Genomic DNA, 19,064 nt, shown 5'->3' with positions numbered 1-19,064 from the left:
TTTCAATATGAGTAGGAAAATGAGAGTACTTCTAAACATTTTTTTAAAGAAAAAAAAGCACTGCTTATGAGTAAGCATGCTTAGGATTGGGTCATGTGTGAAATGGAGGCTTCCCAGGCTACTTGCAGGCAGGCAAACTTTCTTGCATCTGTGTTTGAAAGTGAAAAATGTTAGTGAAGCATTAGGTACTTTTTTGGCAGTTCTGAAAGCCAAGTGGGTTTAATATTCCAGAATAACACTGAAAATTATTGGCCAGAGGTCTCTTTAGGCTTTCATACCCAGCACCACAGAAAGTCAGGCCATCAGCTTCAAAGAGAATTCCAAGCAAGGATATGCTTTCAGTGGGTTAACCACCAGGAATTTTTAAGAGTTACTTTCTAGTTCCAACTTCAAGGCCCTTAGTAAGTAGGCAAGTTAGTAACTTATTAGTGGAACAAGGCATCCTTTCATCGTTGCCTTAAAATAAGTAACTTACGTTACAATTTGGGACCGGAAGCCACTGTGAGAAGAAACAAGAGGAGGAAACCAAAATCAGGATGGAAATACAGAAGGTGTTCTGTTTGGCATGCCCCAAAAAACATGGTTGATGCTGGAGAAAGACTTTTTTTAAAGAGGGGAGAGAGAAAATCCATGTGATTTCAGTCATGCCCTTGGCTTCTGATACTATGGAAGGTAAGTCTTCACCTACATGAGCTGTTGCTCAGAAAAGGAGAACCTTGAGGTTAACCTGCCCATCAAAGGCCCTGCTCTCCATCCTGTTGAGACCAGACAAGTGGGGACATGTCAGGACCATTTTAGTGATGGCACAAAGACTGGAATGCCTCCACACTCCCTTGCTTTCTGCTTTTAAGTATGCAATAAAGAGCTTTTCATTTGAACAAGTTTCTAATGGTCAATATTCTCTTGTTTTCATGGCTTGCTGCCTTTTTAGCTTGATATGCAATTCTAGCTTTATTCTATGAGGTGTATTCCTTTGTTGTTCCTCCTTTCACAGAAGGCTCTTTGCACTCAAAAACCATCCCTGCATACTTGGGTGAATTTATAACTACACTGTTCCAAATGTACCAAAATGCCCACCCCCCACCCCCGCAACAACCTTCTGGGGCAGCAGTTATTAAGCACAGGGATTTCCTGATGGTGGCACCATATTTATTAGTATTGGGTATTATTGTTTTACATATTTATAAACAACTTCATCACCTGAGGCTATGAAAGCAGTGTCCAAGATAAATATTAAGTAATAATACAAAAAACAAAAATTCTAAAAACAAAAATATCTGCAAACCCTTATGGGGAATCTGTGGCCCTCCAGAGGCTGTTGAATTCCAACTCCCATCAGTCCCAGTCAGAATGGCCAATAGCAATAATGGGAGGTTCCCCTCCTCTGCTTTACAACTCCCTTCTTGTTTACCTATTTGATTGCAAAATTCATTGCAATGCAGCTTTATTTTTGTGCCCGTTCAAGATTTCATTCCTCTCCCCACTTTTGCTGTCATTGATTCCTTCCCTGCTTTGATTTCTCCTTCCTATCTTGTGAGTCACATGGGGCATGCATGCTGAAAAGTGGGATATAAAAGGAAGGAATAAACCAGTTGCACTCCATGAACAGCTAGCCAGCATTTCCCTCTGCTAGGCAACAGCTCCTGGAGCAGTGAAGGAGGCCAGATGTGTATCTGTGTGAGGAGGGAGGGGAGGCAGCAGAGGCGGCCAATGTTTCCTTACTTTGGTCCACCGCATTCAATGGCTGACACCTTCACCACAGGCAGCGCCTGGGTAGCCACGGGTTCAATGGTGAGCGTGTTCTGCTCCACAGCTGCCTGAATCAGCTCTGAGAGCTGCAACAAATAAAACAAAGGCAGGGAAATCAAGGCAAGGTTCCAAGGAGTGAGCAGTTGCTGGAACAAATCCCAGCATGTCAGCTCTCTCAAAACTTCGGTCCAAACCTTTTTTAATCTCACCTCATGCTTAGTAAAGTCCAGACATGGGCCTACATCTTCCTGGTAAATCCTTTCAAGGAAAGAAGATGATTTATCTAAAGTTGGAGACTCTTTCCAAGCCTGGAATTCAGCAAACAAGATGGAATCCACCTACGGCGACAAAGAAACACAGAAGAGCAGACAATGGGGTAAGGGGAGAGACAAAGAAGTCAGCAGGGTTTAGCATACAAGAACCAAGAGGTTACCTTAGACTAAGCAGTATTTGGTGTGCAACCTGTGAGGCAAACAAGCAGAATAAGTGTGGCCTGTGGGTCAAAACAGCAGACTTCATTGCCTTGGAATCTGTAAGACTCCAGACACGAAGCAATGTCTACAAGAAGAAAAAGAGGGCCATGCCAATGGAAATAGCATTAGGAGACAGCATACTTTCTATCCATCCTAATACCAGATAAATTTAAGCAATGGGAGCGTTTACCTTTAGCTGCAAAATGCCCAAGCCAGTATGTGTCCACACACCCACTGCAGGAGCTGTGGAAGGTTAATTTCTTCTTCAGGATGAATGCTTACTGTCGCCACCCAGATGTTTTGGATTCCTGACTCCCATCAGTCAGCATGGCCAATGGCCAGGGAGTTGGAGACCATTGACATCTGGAAGGCCACAGGTTCCCCAGCCCTGTGCCAATGGGAGATAGAAGAACAGCAGCCACTAAGCGCGTTTATTCCACTGCCATCCCATGTGGTGCCTGTCTGATGTGAGCTTAGCTGCCACCTTGCTTTGCTGGAGAGAACTCACTTCCCATCCAAGCAAACAAGGGTCACCCAAAGTCCACGGGGGAAAACAGGCACATTTTATCATGCTGATCTTGGGCCCAATTCTAGAACCCAGAAACAAGCATGTTGGGAGGGGAAATCAGCATAAGGAGCCCTCCATTGAAGGCCTTTTATGGGACACTGCAGAAAGGCAAAAATACTCCAGGGAGCAGGCTCACAAGACAAAAGACACCCATAGCTTAAACTTGCAAGGGGTCAGGTAAGCCCTGATTCCTTGAAGATTCTGGTCACCTCTTTCTCCGCAATTACTTTCTGGTTTCTGAGCTCTTGTGTTTCCACACTGTGGCACTGTCACATATTACACCCTTCGCCCTTCCAAAGTGTGTCTTTTTGTGGGAGGGGGGCATATTGGGTTGTTGTTTTTATTTTTATTAGGTATTTTGTGGTTTTATATCTTGATTTTATTCTGTGAACTGCTCTGAGACCCCTGGGTATAGGGCGGTATATAAATTCAATCAATCAATCAATCATATCCAAAGGCAAGAATACTTCTGCTTTTTCTAACACTCAGTTTTAAAATCCAGAAGTGACTCCAGATTCTCCCTCTTCAGCCAGAAAGTCACTGACGGGATTCCCCAATCACTCCCAGCATGCCTTGCTCTAAAAGACATACACCAGAGTTTAGGGCACCCTGGGATTCAAGGCCTATCAGCAAAAGCGGCACTATTTTTCTAGAGGATGTGGTGCCAGAACTCACAATGAAAGCCGCCCTTGTTCTCTTATAATGGCAATGGTGCCCACCTGAAAAAATGCCCTGAGCAGCAACAACTGTACTATGCTGTGTCCAGTCGCATCTTTAAACGAGTTAGCTGCTTCCCAAGCTGAATATTTAAGAAGAATTTGTTCCCTCGCCTGCCCCCACCATGCTGAAGAGAAGAAACAGCCACAACACAGGCATGATATAACCATGAAAAAAGTTCCTCCTGCCCCCCCCCCCCCGGGAAAGGTCTCAACCAACAGCATACAAGCGCTATGTTACAGAGACTGCTCACCTGACACCGGGAGGCAACTTCAGAGCCACAATATGGGGTGAGGGAAGGGAGGAAACAATTAAAGAGAAAACAGAACAAAAATGGGTGTTAGTATTAAAGAAAGAACGGAAAGCGGTGGGGAGCTGTAAGAGGCTACTGCATCCAAGCCTTCCTGCTTTCCCCAAGCAGGACAAACCGATGTCAAGGAGAACGAGGCTCTTGTGCCCTTGAGTGGTTTTGTAGAAGAGATTTCACCTCAAGCTTGCTTAAAAGGCTTTGCCTGCCAAAACCATCTCTTTGCCAGAGAGACTAGAAAGGCAGGCGAGCCCCGTCCTCCCCATCGGGTCACCCTGCTGCCACCCCAAACGGAGAGAGAGATTACCTGCCATGAGAGAGAAGAGGAGAAGGAAGAGTCTGATGCCAGGGACTGCCAGCCTGGCTCATAGGTGATGTGGATAGCCTTCGCAGGGACGATACAGAGAAGGAGGGAGAGGAGGGTGGGCACCCCAGACTTTGAGGAATGGGAGGGTCAGACAGATAGGCAGACAAGGTAGCAGGGTCAGGAAGGAAGAAGAGACAGAAAGACAAGGAGAGAAAGCAAAACGGTGTGAGAGGGAGAGAAGATTTGGAAGAGGAAGACTCCGTTCATAAGAAAGCACAAAACCCCAGGAAGCTGCATAAAGGTGGTAGTCAAAGCAACTCAAGGAATTTTTCAGGTCCTTGCCTACACCTGCTTTTAAGGTCCCCCTCAACTACATTCCTAGTGTAATTGTTGGCTCTGGCCCGGGGCAACTAAAGAACCTGGCCAGGCTTATGCAATGAGAAGAGGTCAGTTTAAGGCTATTCAATTGCTTTCTGTAGTGGAGCAGAGAAGGGTCTGCAAGTTTCAAGATAAAAAGGACCTTTCCCCTCTGAACCCTAACCTCACCACACACCCCACTCATGTGTCCACCCCCCAATGTGACAGATGCTAAGTAGCCCCTCCTCCCAAAAACTCAAGTGAGAATGCTGACCCATAAACTTGACCCACCTCTTTGAACTCACTGCTGACTGGCTCCACAGGCAGGCCTTGGCTGGCGGCAGTGGCAGCGCCCGCACTGCTGGTGCTCTTATTCCGCCCATGCCCTTTTCTGAAGACTGCCTTGGAGGGGCTTTGGAGCTGGGGGTGCAACTCCCGGTTGGGGGAAGAAGGCGTAGACGTGATTACCAGAGTCTTCAAGGCGGTCACCTCCGCCTGCAGCATGTCAATCTGGGTGGCAGGAGACATAAAGGGATCACCAGTGCCATGTTCTCCATGCATCACAGGACCTAGTTCCACGCAGGAAGCAGGTGCTCTGAATGCGATCCAGGGACCTGCCTGCCTGTTTCCTGCAGAACATGTAATGGCTCACCCAAACCCACTCAGTTCTGTTCTCTAAAAAGGAAAAGGGAGTCTGATGAAGTCTAGAGAATCAAGCTGTGCAGCTGAAGCTACATGTGCTACTTGTTCCATGCAGGTGCAGAAACCTATCTAAAATATTAAAAAATATCTAGTGCTTAAGAGCACAAAGGTAAGACTAAAAGTGCATGAGTAATGCCTGGTGAAATATCAGAAGCCAGAGGGGGGTCAGATGCCCAGAGGTCAGGAGGCATGGGCCGCAGTACTCCACAAAGTTATTCACCCTCATGTCATGCTAATGTGATTGTTCCATCAGGACAAGGATAAAGAGGTGCATTTTCTGCATTTGCTGAAAGCTGCACAGTGAAGATGCCTGATGCACATTTATGAGGAGGAACACCAAAACTTAACAGAGGAATCATGAAATATGCAAAACTAAGCATATTTTATTATGGATACGGGTTGCCAAATTCAGCTCTCACTGATTCAGAATTTTCACTTGCACAGTATGCTAACGTGGTCCTCCCACACTTATATCTGGGATTCTGTGCTGTGAGTATTGTCACCTGCCCCTCACCAGCCTTGGCTGTCTGTCAGGAGTGCACTTTCAAAAAATCTAGTCACTTCTGTGTTGAACATATGCGAGCTGGTACAGTCCTAGCCACAGTTTCCTACCCCACCCCCACCCCCACTTCTAAAATGGGAAGGTTAAAATGTCAAAATATTTGGACTTGAAACTCAGCACTTCTCAGGAATCTAATAAAAAAATACACCCAAGAATCCAGCTTGTGTGAAGAGACAGAAAGCATTTGTATGCTTTGCCTAGGACCTGTCAACAGGTGGCACTGCAGCCATATGGTAATGAGATTTTTTTATTACTACATTCTGGACTGCTGGCGACAGATCCTTTTCAGAAACCCTCAGGCATTGTCTCAGAGTTTTGGACATTCAAGTAGTTCTAGAGAAGCTGGTTCTACCAAGTTTATCAAGAAAGGGATTACAGGGACCACTGCATTAGCGAGGAACAACAAACCTTCAATGGCCTCCCTGGCAGACGGACTGGTTAGGTGGGGCCACCTACCACTGCATTCCCTTGCTTTTTGCTGGGAGCAGTTATATGGGCAGGCGAAATTTGAGACAGGGACCTTGCAAGCCTGCTGGAGTGGAACTGCACTGCTCTAGGCATTAATTATCTGTCCTCTCCACCCAGTGCGCTCTGCAAATCTCTTGCCCTTTCAGCTAACAACAGAACATTTGGCCATATCTGCTCTTAGCCTCACAAGCGTTCCCTGTGTCCCGGCTGGAACTGAGGCACAAAGATGCACCTCTGTCCTTGATCTTGCTTGCATATTTATTAAATGCCTCGCATCCTTGTTCCCAAAAAGCCACTTGGAACTGTGACTGAATTGAGCATTCATCCAAAACAGTCACAACATGAGCAGCCACTGCCAAGTAATGCCAGAAGCCTTCGGATAAAGAGCAGGCACAGAATCCTGGGCCAAAAACGGAGGAGTGCAGAGTCATCTGAAGAAATTTTCTCATTGTGGAGGACCCAAGTTAAGACATTGTGTATCAGGGTGGGAAACCCTTTTTTCAGGCATTCCCTTCTGGGAAGCTTTCAAGGGGGCCAAACTTCAGAGGTGAGCAGGGTCAGAGGCAAGAGAGGGTGGAGCAACAGTAGGCCATATTCCAGCCAAGAATGCAGAGGTTTCCACACACACAAACACCCCCAAAATCTCTCCTTTACAGGCAAGTTAAGAGGGGTTACCACAGCTCAAGAACATGATCCAGCCAGGCAAAAGCACATGCGGACCATGAGGAGCAGGGCCAGGGAGAGGCGAGGCTTGGGCTGAACAGGTGTGAGCTGCAGAAGGTTTGAGGCCTAGACAGGGAAGAAAGACTTAGGGAGCTGGGTTTGCTGCCTGGGTCTGAGGTTTCCCATCCTGCTGTATGTCTTTTCCAAACTCAAAAAGGTCTAGAGCAGTAGGTGCCAAACTTGCTTTGTTTCTCTTTTCATGGAACGTGAGTTGGACCAATGAGAAAGTCACCTTTACCTGCTCCTTGTCGCATATTAGCCCTTCTTTCAAACTGCCCCCCACATTCTGCTGGCTGCCAACCTCTGCACATTCAGTGCAAAATCTGAAAAGGAGAGCTGGCGCCCCCCCACACACACACACTTAGAGGCATGCTAAAGGTTCCCCATGTAATCAGGAAACCCAATCTCATGAAGAGCCAATGCATGAAGGTTTTCTTTACTGGACATTATGTGGACTTCTGGGGCAGAGCCAGCAGGCATGGTTGCCCTTCCTCCCATGACATGAGTATATGTAAGGGGGACCATGGCTCTCTGTGGCAGAACAGGGCTCACCTTCCCTCGGGCTTCCCTCAGCTGCTTCTCGGATGCTGCTTGCTTGGTGTTTGCCTCCCGCACCATCTTATGGGCTTCCTATAGCAGAGAGAACAAGAGACAAGAGAAAACACACCTGTATACAAAGCAGCAGCATTTGCTAAATGGCACTGTAATATACAAGTTTCCTCCTAGGGCTGGGGAGGTGCTACAGAAAATTACATAGAACCTTTCTTTTTTAAAAAAGGAAGTTCCTGTCAGAGCTGAGGTACATGATCATGAAAACAACACGATGCAGTTCTTCACTTCTGGTGATGGTTGAAGGGGGTGGAGGACAGGAGAGAATAACCTTTTAATGTTCCTGCATATTAAGTGCCCCGGACAGAGACAACTGTGATGCAGGAAGACATCTAGGTTACAAGCGTCTCATTGACATGCTAGTTTTCTGTGAGCGGCCACACATGTAGCCACGCCTGATAATTCTACTGCTTTGTGTAAACTTGTTTCTCAAAAGCAGCTGTGGCATGTTTGATGGGGTAGTGCTACTGTGCCACCCTTCTGGCAGTGCTTCTGTTTGCGAAGATCTGGAGGGAGCAGGGCAGCAGTGAGGGCAGGGGAAGCACTGGGCTGGCAGCAGGCCCAAGCACAGCCAACCGTCCCATCCCCACAACCAAGTGTTTCTTCCACTCTTGCCACTACCATGTCTGCTCCAGTTCTTGGCAAACAGAAGCACAGCCACAACTGAGAGGGCAACACCCCATCCCACACACTGTGACTGCTCAAAAGTGCCTCAGAAGAGGATGTGAAGGTGATAAGGGTTTAAATATGTGCACTCATACAGACACACACCACATGCCTGTTCCGATTACATAAGGAAGGCCTTGAAAGTGCTGTTCCTAAAGGTGAACAGCACCATCTTGGAGGCTCTGGGATTCATTTCAGGCCAGGCACGAGACGGTACCTCAAACAAGCTTGCGGTTAACTCCTCCAGCTCCTGCTCCAGCTGCTCTCTGACTTTTGAAAGTCTCTCGCATTCTTCATCCTTCAACTTCAACTCCTGCAGAGCAGAACATGCAAGTAAGCGAAACAGCACACCTGGGGCAAAGGCTCCTTGGCCACAGTCACAGATATAAGGAGTCGGCAGGCACCAAGTCACACCTCATAAACAGTGGCTTTCCAAGGCCTTAGCCAAAAGCCTTTCCATGGGCATGCTAAGAAAAGACCTTCTCATGCTAGTGAAACTAAGGCATCACCCCTCATCCCCACAGCTACTGATCAAGGGTTTCTAAGACACCATAATGAAAAACAGTGTGTTTTCCTACCTTGGGCTTCCATATATGTCACAAAAGATTGAACAAAGATACCGGTACTTAACTGTCAGCATTAACTCTTATCTCTGGCCTACAGGCAAATATTTGGTGGGTGGGAAAGGGGAGTTAGGTTAGAATCTATGTCTCCCTTAGGCCAGCACGTATTGTATCTTCTTAGAGAAGAAGAAGAAGAAGAAGAAGAAGAAGAAGAAGAAGAAGAAGAAGAAGAAGAAGAGTAGTTTGGATTTGATATCCCGCTTTATCACTGCCCTATGGAGTCTCAAAGCGGCTAACAATCTCCTTTCCCTTCCTCCCCCACAACAAACACTCTGTGAGGTCAGTGGGGCTGAGAGACTTCAGAGAAGTGTGATTAGCCCAAGGTCACCCAGCAGCTGCATGTGGAGGAGTGGAGACGCGAACCCGGTTCACCAGATTACGAGTCAAGCGCTCTTAACCACTACACCAAACTGTCACACCCTCAACACCAGTTTGGATGTTTGGTTATGAAAAAACTACCAGTGCTGTGGTCTGCCTGCTCTGCAACCTAAGGACATACAAGCTGTCCGTTGCCCAACAGACAGTGAAAGAATAATATCAATTGATTTCTCCAATTTCCTTTAAAGCAAATCACACTTCTTTAATTAAAAAGTGCAATTGTAACTGGAAGAACAATGAAAAAGGATAAGCAATGTGCACAAGTCCAAGGTATCAGGCCACCACGAATGACCAGAAATATAAAATGTATTCCTATAATGCTTGAAGGTGCACACTTGCATTTATAATGCAAACCACACATTATGCAGTGGCATCTTTAATTGAGACTGAGAGATAAAGGCAAACGCTCTTTTTCTGCAATTGGATTCTGGTGTTTTGCCCACTCAGCACCTGTCTTACTCACAAAGCAGCATGAGCCTGCTTTTGACAGAACAGAATCAATACAGAAGGCAAGCAGGTTAGCCTTACTGTGGAGTGAACCCAACACTGTGCAAGCCGCATTCTACTCACTCAACAAGATTTCTTCTTCATTTCCTCCCCCCCCCCCAGCCCCCTACACTCCCTGCATGGTGCAGTGGGGAGGGGGTGAAGGTGAAGTCCCGTTGCATCAGCATTCATTCCACTCATGCACAGACACCACTGGATACAACCCAAAATGTCAATTGTTCCTTGGAGCAGCTTCCCACTGCATGCTAATAAGAGACCCAGAATGCCCCTTAGTGAGCAATGCAGAAGAAGCTTCACATAGTCACAGATATGTGGGGATGGGCCGCAGCTCAATTGCAGAGCATCTGCTCAGCACCAAAAAGGTCCCTTGCATCTCTGGGAAAGGAGGAAGTCCCAGGAGCTGCTGCCAGTCAGTATGAACTACACTGAGCTACATGGACCCAAGCTCTGACTCAGAAGGCACTGCCCTGTGCCTGTGGCTTGTGCTCACCAATATATGTTTAGAGCTTACCATAGCATTTGGATGTGGCCATCCTGTTCTCCCATCTTGACCAAACCTCTTACCTTCTGAGCTCTGTGGAGCTCTTCTTTCAGGAATTCAGATCCCTTCTCACGGATCTCCACAGAGGAGCTGCGCAAGCGGGAGACGTTGAGTTGCGCCACGGACTGGTTCTCATCCCCACCTGCTGAGTCCTTGGCAGAAGGCTCTGGCTGCTGCAGCTCCTGGCCCCTGTTGCTTGGTGCAAGGGGCTTCCATTGTCCCACCACTGGCTGCTTTTGGAGATGCTGCCTGGTATCCTCAAACTGGGCCTGGCTGTTGGAAAGAAACCAATGAGCTTTGGGTGGCTAAAAAGGGCTCTCAAAACATGGAAGATATGCTCCCATTCCCCCACCACAAGACAAAAGACTGGGAAATGGGAAACACAGGAGTGGCCCTCTGCCGAAAGAGAGAGAGAGAGGCAGTGGCGTAGCGTGGGGGGTGCAGGGGGGGGACAGCCGCACCGGGCACAACATTTGGGGGGGCACGCGCTCGCACTCGCAGCTCTCTGCCCCTACCTGGCTCACTCTCTCTTACTGCAGTGCTGGCTGTCCGAATCTGATCCGAGCTGCCGGGTCGCCGCCCACTGTGGAGGGGGAGGGTGCCAGGCGTGCGGTGCGTTGCGGTGCGGAGCGGAGAGAGAGCGAGGGAGGGACTATCTGGGGGAGGGACAGTGCAGCGGCCGCCCAGCGCAGCGCTGAGTGCGGGAGAGAACCACACCCGACCAGCCCAGGCAGCAGCAAGAAGAAGCTGGCAGCGGCGGCAGGTTAGGGGTTAGGGGTGCAAATTACTTGCCTTGCCCCGGGTGCTGACAACCCACGCTACGCCGCTGGAGAGATGTGCTCAGAGATTATATGGATCAGGTTAGCCGACGAGAGGGAAGACACCTGCCTTATACTCTGGAGAGATGCTGCTGTCAAGTGTCAACAACAAAGAACCCCGGCAAAACACAGGAAGGACTTACTGGGTACAATGCGGGGCTACCAGTTTCACAAGGTGTGGCACTTAACATTTAAGAAGTTGACACCTAAGTTGACAACACTTTGGGGTACCTCAAAATCCAACAAATTGATTCCGACTTGGTATTGGCTTACGTTGAAACAAAAGAAGACAATCAAAATCCAGAATCCCATTATGCTAGAATTTGGAATGTGTGAACCTTTGGCTTTGCCTATCTACTCTATACTGACTTGTATTTGATTGAGAATTTGCTTTTGGATTTTTTAAAATTTCTGACAATTTCCCCTAATTGCCATTTTCCCTGTTTTGTTTTGTTTTTAATAATATTTATTGAACATTTTCAAATATAACAGAAAGAAGAAAAAAGAAAAATAAAACATCCATTTTATAACCTTATTTTCATTGATATCCTTTCAGGACTTCCCCGCCCCACCCCCTTTTGTATTCCAATTCCTTCAAATAGATTCAACAAGTTCTTACCCCAAATTTTAAACTTATTATGATTAACCCAATGTTAAAAATGTTTTTCCATCCCCTAAAATCGACCCCGCTCCCTTCCATGAGTTCCCCTCTTTAATATGCAGAACAGATTAAAATAAAAAAGATAGAAAAAAGAATAAAGTATAGTTTAACACCCTTTGGATTCCAATATCCCCCCCCCCCTTTCCCGGTTGCGTTCCCCAGTGTCCATCCCTGCTGTCATCCTGGAGATCCCACATCTAGGCCGAAATCCTTCACAAGTCCACTTTGCCGTCTTTTTAAAAATCTTTGCCGCCTTTTTGGTCATCTTTAATTTTGAACGTCCAATCTTGGAAAAACTCTATCTCAAAAAGGCCCATTTTTTCCATCCAAATCTCTGTATTCAAGAGCAAAAACTCCAATTTTGTTTCTTTAGACCTTTCAAATCTGGATGTCCCAAATGTTCCCACTTCCAACTTTATCCAATTCTTATTGTTCATGTTGTTCTTGTTATTCTCTCTCCTCACTTTCCTCTAGTTTCATTTCCTGCTCCCCTGCAAAAATGTTCTAATTCCAAAAGCTTCTAAATCCTCTACAGAGGCTTTGTTATTCAGGAACAAAACTTTACATCAAGTCCCTTCCATTCTTCAATAGATAAATCCATTGTCTCCTTTAGTGTAGAGACCTCTGTAGACAAAATAGTATTCCATTTCTGCAGCTTCCCAGGAGATAAGAAGTCCTATTCAAATTCCATACCAGCAATACTTGTAGTGTCCCACATCCCCTCTAGAGGGATTATAGTAACTCAGTTTCCTTCCAGATCACACCCAACAGTCAAAATAACTTGTTATTCCTTATTTTAAACAGTTAATATCCAATTTGTAACGAATATAACCGGCAAAGTCCTCGTAACAAAGTTCTCTTTTTATTCTTCAACTTTGACAGCTCCTTTGATAGCTGTCAAAGCCTCTGTTGCTCCTCTCCCGGCACTCTCGCGGATCGCTCCCGGTTCACGGGGGGGTTGCCTTTTAGCTCACATTTTACTTTTCTCCTCCAGCCCAATCTTATAGTTCTCCATCGTGAAATTAGTAACTTTATCAAAATAAGGTAGCACTCGATCTTAGTTGTCAAATCCTTTGCTTTAATTCCTCTACAACCGGGGGGGGGGGACTGACTTCCTTTTTGCACCTCCCCCGCTCGCTCTGAATTTAAATTCCCCCCCCCCTTTTTAAGTCCAGTTTCCAATTACTCACAGGTTGTTCTTTTTGATCCAAATTTTCAATGGAAGAAGTCAGCGCTCTCCGCCGAATGGCATGCGGCTTCGCTCGGCAGGGGAAGCGGAGGACTTATAGCACCACACCCCCCCCCCCGGCACCCGCTCCGCAGCCTTTAAAAAGGCTCCTTCGTGGGTCGGGGGGGCACAAACGGTGCCCGCCGAGTCACCATGCCCATGGGTTTCAGCGCCCATGGTTTTTGAGGGTCCCCGCATCGCCGGCGCGGTAGGACCCAGCCCCTGCCGAGCTGGCTCCCTCCGGAGCTCGGAGGGAGTCCGCCATTCGGCGATGGCGCCAACCCGGAAGTCCCGCCATTTTCCCTGTTTTTATCAGCTCTTGATTTTGTACCTTTCTGGTGTAGGTTTGTAATATGCTTATTACTTTCACTGAAGTCAATTTCTCATGGACTGCAGGTAAGTGGAGAGGGAGGGTTATGTTTTTCTCATCAGTTCTAGGGGAGTCCCCAATGAATGCATTATTGCTTTGAACTCCAATTGAATTGTATTTTTGCACTTGTTTTTGAGAGGTACAAAGTGTGTAGTTTAAAAAGAGGCCCAATGGGCAAATAAGTACCATCTGGTATAACCTAGTTTCCTATATTAAGTGTATAAATCTTCTTTCTACTTCTGATAGAAACAAATAGGTTCCACCACCATCCAGGGGCGCCGACTTATAAAAAATATTGGGGGGGCCCATACCGGGGTCCTGCCCCGGGAAGTTTTCTAAATTTTAGATGAAAATTAGTGAGTTTTAAAGTTTTTTAAAAGTATTTTAGAGTCATATGATCAACATTAGAACCCCGAAAACTCAACTCTCTATAACTCCACACTCCGGGAAACTCGACAAGCCTGAAACACTTTTTGGCTTTGAAAAAAGAAACAAAACATAAACACGCACGGTATTTTCGTAAAAAGCTAATTTAATTTACAGTAACAATTATGCTTATAGACTATTACAGAGCAGTGAATATATAGCTCTGAAAAGACTGAAATGATATTTAAATAAATCCTAAACTATCATTAAAAGAATAAAACATAAAATATTGCTGTCGCACAGTAATAGCACTTTGATTAATAAGTGAAATAGCTAATTTAAGCTTACTTTGAATAAGGCTGAGGGTTCATTAAATAAAAATAATATCTCAAAGTTAATGCTTTAATACAGTTAATAAAGTTAATACAGTATGCCTAATACTGTATGTAAATACTGTAATACTGTATGTAAATAACGGGCTTTAATTGGGTCTTACACCCTAAAAATATTTAAGTATTTGAAAATAACTAATACAGTACTATAGTAATATAGAAATACAGTACTAAACTAGTACTAATATTTCAAAACTGAAAATTTAACATTCTGTATGTATTTAATTCTCTATTTCATAAAGATTTTTAATATCTGACAGTGAGTTTGGAGTAGCCCAATGCAAAAATCCTGAGGATCCATGTGGATCCATGCTTTGTAACCATGTTTTTGCACCACTGTGACCCTAGGCAACAGTGGGTGCATGATTTTTTTGGTGCAAGATGTAGCCATGGACATGCTATGTGATCTGATGGTGAATTTGGGGTGACCCAATGCAAAGATCCTGAGGATCCATGTGGATCCGTGCTTTGTAACCACGTTTTTGCACCACTGTGACCCTAGGCAACAGTGGGTGCGTGATTTTTTTTGGTGCAAGATGTAGCCATGAACATGCTATGTGATCTGATGGTGAATTTGGGGTGACCCAATGCAAAAATCCTGAGGATCCATGTGGATCTGTGCTTTGTAAGCACGTTTTTGCACCATTGTGGCCCCAGGCCACAGTGGGTGCGTGATTTTTTTGGTGCAGGCTGTAGCCATGGACATGCTATGTTATCTGATGGTGAATTTGGGGTGACCCAGTGCAAAGATCCTGTGGATCCATACTTTGTAACCACGTTTTTGCACCATTGCAGCCCCAGGCAACAGTGGGTGCGTGATTTTTTTGGTACAGACCGTAGCCATGGACATGTAATGTGATCTGATGGTGAATTTCGGGTGACCCAATGCAAAAATCCTGAGGATCCATGTGGATCCGTGCTTTGTCACCACGTTTTAAATGGGGAGGGAAGGAAAAACACAGAAGGGACAAGAAGCACAAGAGGGGTGTGCGGAGAAGCAGCTGGCTAAGAATGCAGGGGAGGAGTTTAACGGGGTGGGGGGGAGGAAAGGAAGGCAAAAGTCCCCCCCCCAAGCCAGCCCTCTCTCTCTCTCTCAAACCTGCATGTTTTTCGGCTGCCTGCGAGTCCCTAGAGCACGGAGAGGAGGAGGTGGTGGGCTGGAGCCTGCACGCAGTGTGACTAGGAAAGAATTAGAAGGAAGGACTCGATCCTTTCCTTAACCCTCTGCTTGCCAGGAGGGCAGGGGATTCCCTGCTCTTTGTTGAGTTTGAGCAAACGCAGCAACAGAAGCGGGTGGGCAGTAAGACCCTGAGGCAGAATGCAGGAAAGCAGCAGCTTCCGCCTTCCCTCCGCCCGATCTGATTTTTGCCTATTTTTGCCCCTGCACTCCAGCGAGTCAGCTCCAGGGACCACACATTCGCTCAATAACACGCACAGACATTTCCCCTTACTTTTTAGGAGAAAAAATCTGCGTGTTATAGAGCGAAATTTACGGTAATAATTTTCTTAAATTATTGGGGGGGCAGAGCCCCCCCAAACGATTTTTTGAGGGGGCTCGGGCCCCCTCAGGCCCCATGGAGTCGGCGCCTATGCCACCATCTATCCCTCGACCAAGGTTATCGCCACAGCAGCAATTCACACATTAGATTTTGTAGTTACCACACTACACTGACAAGAATAAAAACTAGCACCACTACAGCTCTACGGGAGGAAGTCATGCTCATTGCATCAAAAAGGTGAACATCTGCAAAAGCTATTCAGAAGCCAAATTCCATTAGGGATTCCAGATGTTGTTCTGCAGGAGCCTGCATGCTCCGAATGCCTGCACACCTGGCCACAGAGGGGCCTCTAGGTCAGAATGCTAGGTCAGAATTTCTTCACCCTGTAAACTACTGGCGAGCCAGTGTCTGTTAACAAGCTTTTGAGCCTTACGACATCACAGAACACTGCTTCCTTCCTGCTCTGTTGCCCACTTCAGAATAGTGCAGAGAACTTCCAAGGAAAGCTCAGGGTGCAGTGGCAGAGTACACAAACACGTTTCAGAAGATCCCAGGATCAATCCCTGGCATATGCAGACAGGGCTAGGAAAGATCACTGCCTGAAAACCTGGAATGCTGCTGCCAGCCTGGGTAGACTGAGCAAGAGGGACCAATGTTCTGGCTTGATGTAAGGAAGATTCCTATGTTCCATAAAAGTGGATGTGTGCATGGTGGGGAGTGGGGGAGAGAAAGGGAGAGAAGCAGAGCACACAAACACACATACAAGACAGGATGGGTGTTTCCCTAAGAGTTTCCAATACTCTCTTTAAAGCTGGAAATGATCCAAATTCTGAAGAGTTTGCAGTTCTAAACAAGTGCCAAAAGTTTACGAATAAATCTTGGAAGGTCCATCCAACATGTTGCATCTACTCCTCCTTTCTAGGGAATAAAAGATAGCTTCCTAACATTGTTTTTGTTGGGGAGAAAAGAAGAAACAACGGGCAAGCAATCAAGCTGCAAGTGAACTAAGGGACAACATTCAGGTTTGCTTAGTCCAATGCCTGTGGCTCCCCCAAAATATGGCTAGACTCCAGCTCTCATCAGCCCCAGCCAGCATGGCCAATGGCCAGAAATGATGGGAGTTGCTGTCCAATGTTATCTGAAGGGCCACAGATTCCCCATCCCTGCCTGGGAGAAATGCCCCTATTTTCTCCAGTGGGTAGGACAGTCCTGGTTATCTCAATGGGATGGCACACAAAAGCCAGAGGCAGTCTGTGGGAGCTAGATACTTCTGAATTGTTGGTATAGTCAGTTCTCTAAAAGTAATTCTCAGTCCTTTGGAGCTGATCCTCAGGTGGGGACGACGACACCAGATGGTCTAAGAAGTCTGTGCCTGAGCTTTAACCACTTCGCAATGAAAGCGGGAGCTCTTATTACTACAGGGAATATATGTGGAGGAGTATTCAGTCCTATGAACTCCCAATTGTAATTTGAAGTGGTGCAGTTCATGCAAACATTTGTCATCCCATTTGCTGATTGTGAGAACGATGCTATACTAAATTTAGAAGGTATGTCCTTGGGCTTTGGGGGGGAAATGAGTTGAAGGAGGGGGAAAAAAAGACACACACAAACAAAAATCACCGTAAGTAGGTAGAAATGGCATATGGGGAAGAGACACAAATAGCTTGGTAAAGTCTAGGAGTTGGATCCTAGTTTTTTAAAAAACAAAACAGAATATATGTACTGTTTAGGAGAGGGGGTGCAGAAGCAGATAAAGAAGACATGGCTTTTGCCAGGTTTGCAAGGAATAGATAAAGACAGCCAAGTAAATGTGCATATTCACTCAGAATAAAGTGTCCCTTCCTGCAATGGTACTTGCATCCTGCATGGGAATTCAGTCTTAGAAGAACTCTTGCTGCTATCAGCTTGCAAACAGAGGTGCTAATCTCAGTGTGTGTGTGTGTCTGTGTGTTTGTTAATCTCACGTAGCAAGAAAGATCTTTTGTGTATATGTGGAAGAAACCAAAATTTGATCCCAGATCAGCAGAGAGACAGCAAGATTCCACAGGGGTGGAATGTTGGATTTGGCCAGAGAGGCCTGAAATGAAATTCTACCTTGGCCCTGGATACCAAGCCTCTCTCTCTGCTTCAAATTTCCACCAACAAAATGGAAATAATAACAGTATATTTCACAGGATGACTACAGAGGCAAACACCAGAGATTTTGCAAAGCCATTTGAAGGTTTCTTTTAAAAAAGGAATTCCCCAAGCATAAATAATTAAGAGCAACACACTTATTGCAAAGCCTTTCGACTAGGAAGAAACCTCTCCAGGGAAGAGTTTGGAGAGTAGAAGAGAATATCATGGTCATGGCTGCTATTCAGAGAGCCATGTGGGTTAACAATGGGATAGAAATCATTCAAAAACCAATGATAAGAAAATGCAGGCTGTGCTTTTGTTGAATTATAGTCAATATCTGATTAGATCAGACCATGAAAAAGAAGTCTGGAGGGGGAAAGGACGTGCAATTGATATAACCAACTACGTGATCTCAAAGTATCTCATACCCAGATCAGAGAAATCTCTAAATTTGCCAATTCAGAGTCATGCGACCTACATTTTTAACAGGTGCTGGTGCATCAACTCTGACATATCAAAGCAGGTGTTGCTTTTTTTAGAAAGAAGTAAAGAAACAGGCACCTTAGAAGACAAGAGATGGATCTGGGTGAGCTGAGATGCACCAAAGAGAGAGGCTGAGCAATGGCAATTGTATTTTAAGATTAACAGAAAGAACAATCAACAGGGAACCAGTTCTGCAAAAAGGAATATGATATTTAATCTGGCAGCTCTTCCCCTTACAATTCCAATTTTGACTCCAAGTAAAACAGCACACTGGGCAGCCAAGCAGCATGAGTAGGAGAAGCGATGGAAGGCCTCCAGAAATATAGGCTCAACACTTATGAGTCATTACAAAAACAAAAAGATATAAGGAACACAGATGGATATTAGCCCCACGTATCAATATCTTGGCACACTCTTAACAGTGCCAATCAATTGTGGTTAAAAGACCAGGAGCTCCCTCTGTAAAAGATCCAGCGCTGCCTCTGTTTCCTGGAGCAAATCCCTCTCTCCGCCTTAAAGGCACTTAAAGGGTACATTGGCACAAATTTTAACCCAAGATAACAAGGATTTGTAACTAGAGTTTGGAACAGAATATCTGCAAAGGGGCCCTGCCAGGGAAGAAGGGATGAGTGAAGATCTACATCAGGACCCAAGCGGGAGGGGGGGGGTTAAAGATCTACATCAGGACCCAAGCGGGAGGGGGGGGGTTAAAGATCTACATCAGAACAGGAGGGGTGGGGAATAAAAGATTTATATCAGGAAAAGGGGTGAGTGAAGATCTACATCAGGAACAAGATCTACACTGGGAACAAGTGATGAATAGGAATCTACAAGAAAACAAAGTAATAAAAGTTTTAAGAATGAAAGTTTAG

At 45.9% G+C, this 19,064-nt stretch overlaps 1 protein-coding gene and 1 long non-coding RNA gene across 6 annotated transcripts in view; one reads left to right on the top strand and one right to left on the bottom strand.

Moving 5' to 3' along the window:
- The window catches only part of RAB3IL1 (RAB3A interacting protein like 1), a 34,750-nt gene that overhangs the window by 6,819 nt on the left and 8,867 nt on the right, over positions 1 to 19,064 (bottom strand). The window contains exons 2-9 of one of the 5 annotated variants that reach the window (XM_081838742.1): positions 10,281 to 10,530; positions 8,426 to 8,521; positions 7,486 to 7,563; positions 4,770 to 4,988; positions 4,122 to 4,250; positions 1,959 to 2,087; positions 1,723 to 1,835; positions 476 to 499 (exon numbers count right to left, since the gene is read on the bottom strand). In XM_081838742.1, the coding sequence (XP_081694868.1) occupies positions 476 to 499; positions 1,723 to 1,835; positions 1,959 to 2,087; positions 4,122 to 4,250; positions 4,770 to 4,988; positions 7,486 to 7,563; positions 8,426 to 8,521; positions 10,281 to 10,530 (1,038 nt within the window). The remainder of the gene's footprint in view (positions 1 to 475; positions 500 to 1,722; positions 1,836 to 1,958; positions 2,088 to 4,121; positions 4,251 to 4,769; positions 4,989 to 7,485; positions 7,564 to 8,425; positions 8,522 to 10,280; positions 10,531 to 19,064) is intronic. The other 4 variants (XM_081838744.1, XM_081838743.1, XM_081838745.1 and 1 more) reach the window with 4 other exon arrangements.
- On the top strand, positions 13,273 to 17,178 carry LOC309325627. Its single transcript, XR_014149889.1, has 2 exons — positions 13,273 to 13,484; positions 15,803 to 17,178. It is a non-coding gene; the product is annotated as an uncharacterized lncRNA (long non-coding RNA).

This window comes from Podarcis erhardii (assembly GCF_964252035.2).
Source record: "Podarcis erhardii genome assembly, chromosome: 1".
Lineage (NCBI taxonomy): Eukaryota > Metazoa > Chordata > Lepidosauria > Squamata > Lacertidae > Podarcis > Podarcis erhardii.
The sequence above is the reverse complement of the archived record's forward strand: the minus strand, read 5'-3'. Positions and strand labels throughout refer to the sequence as shown.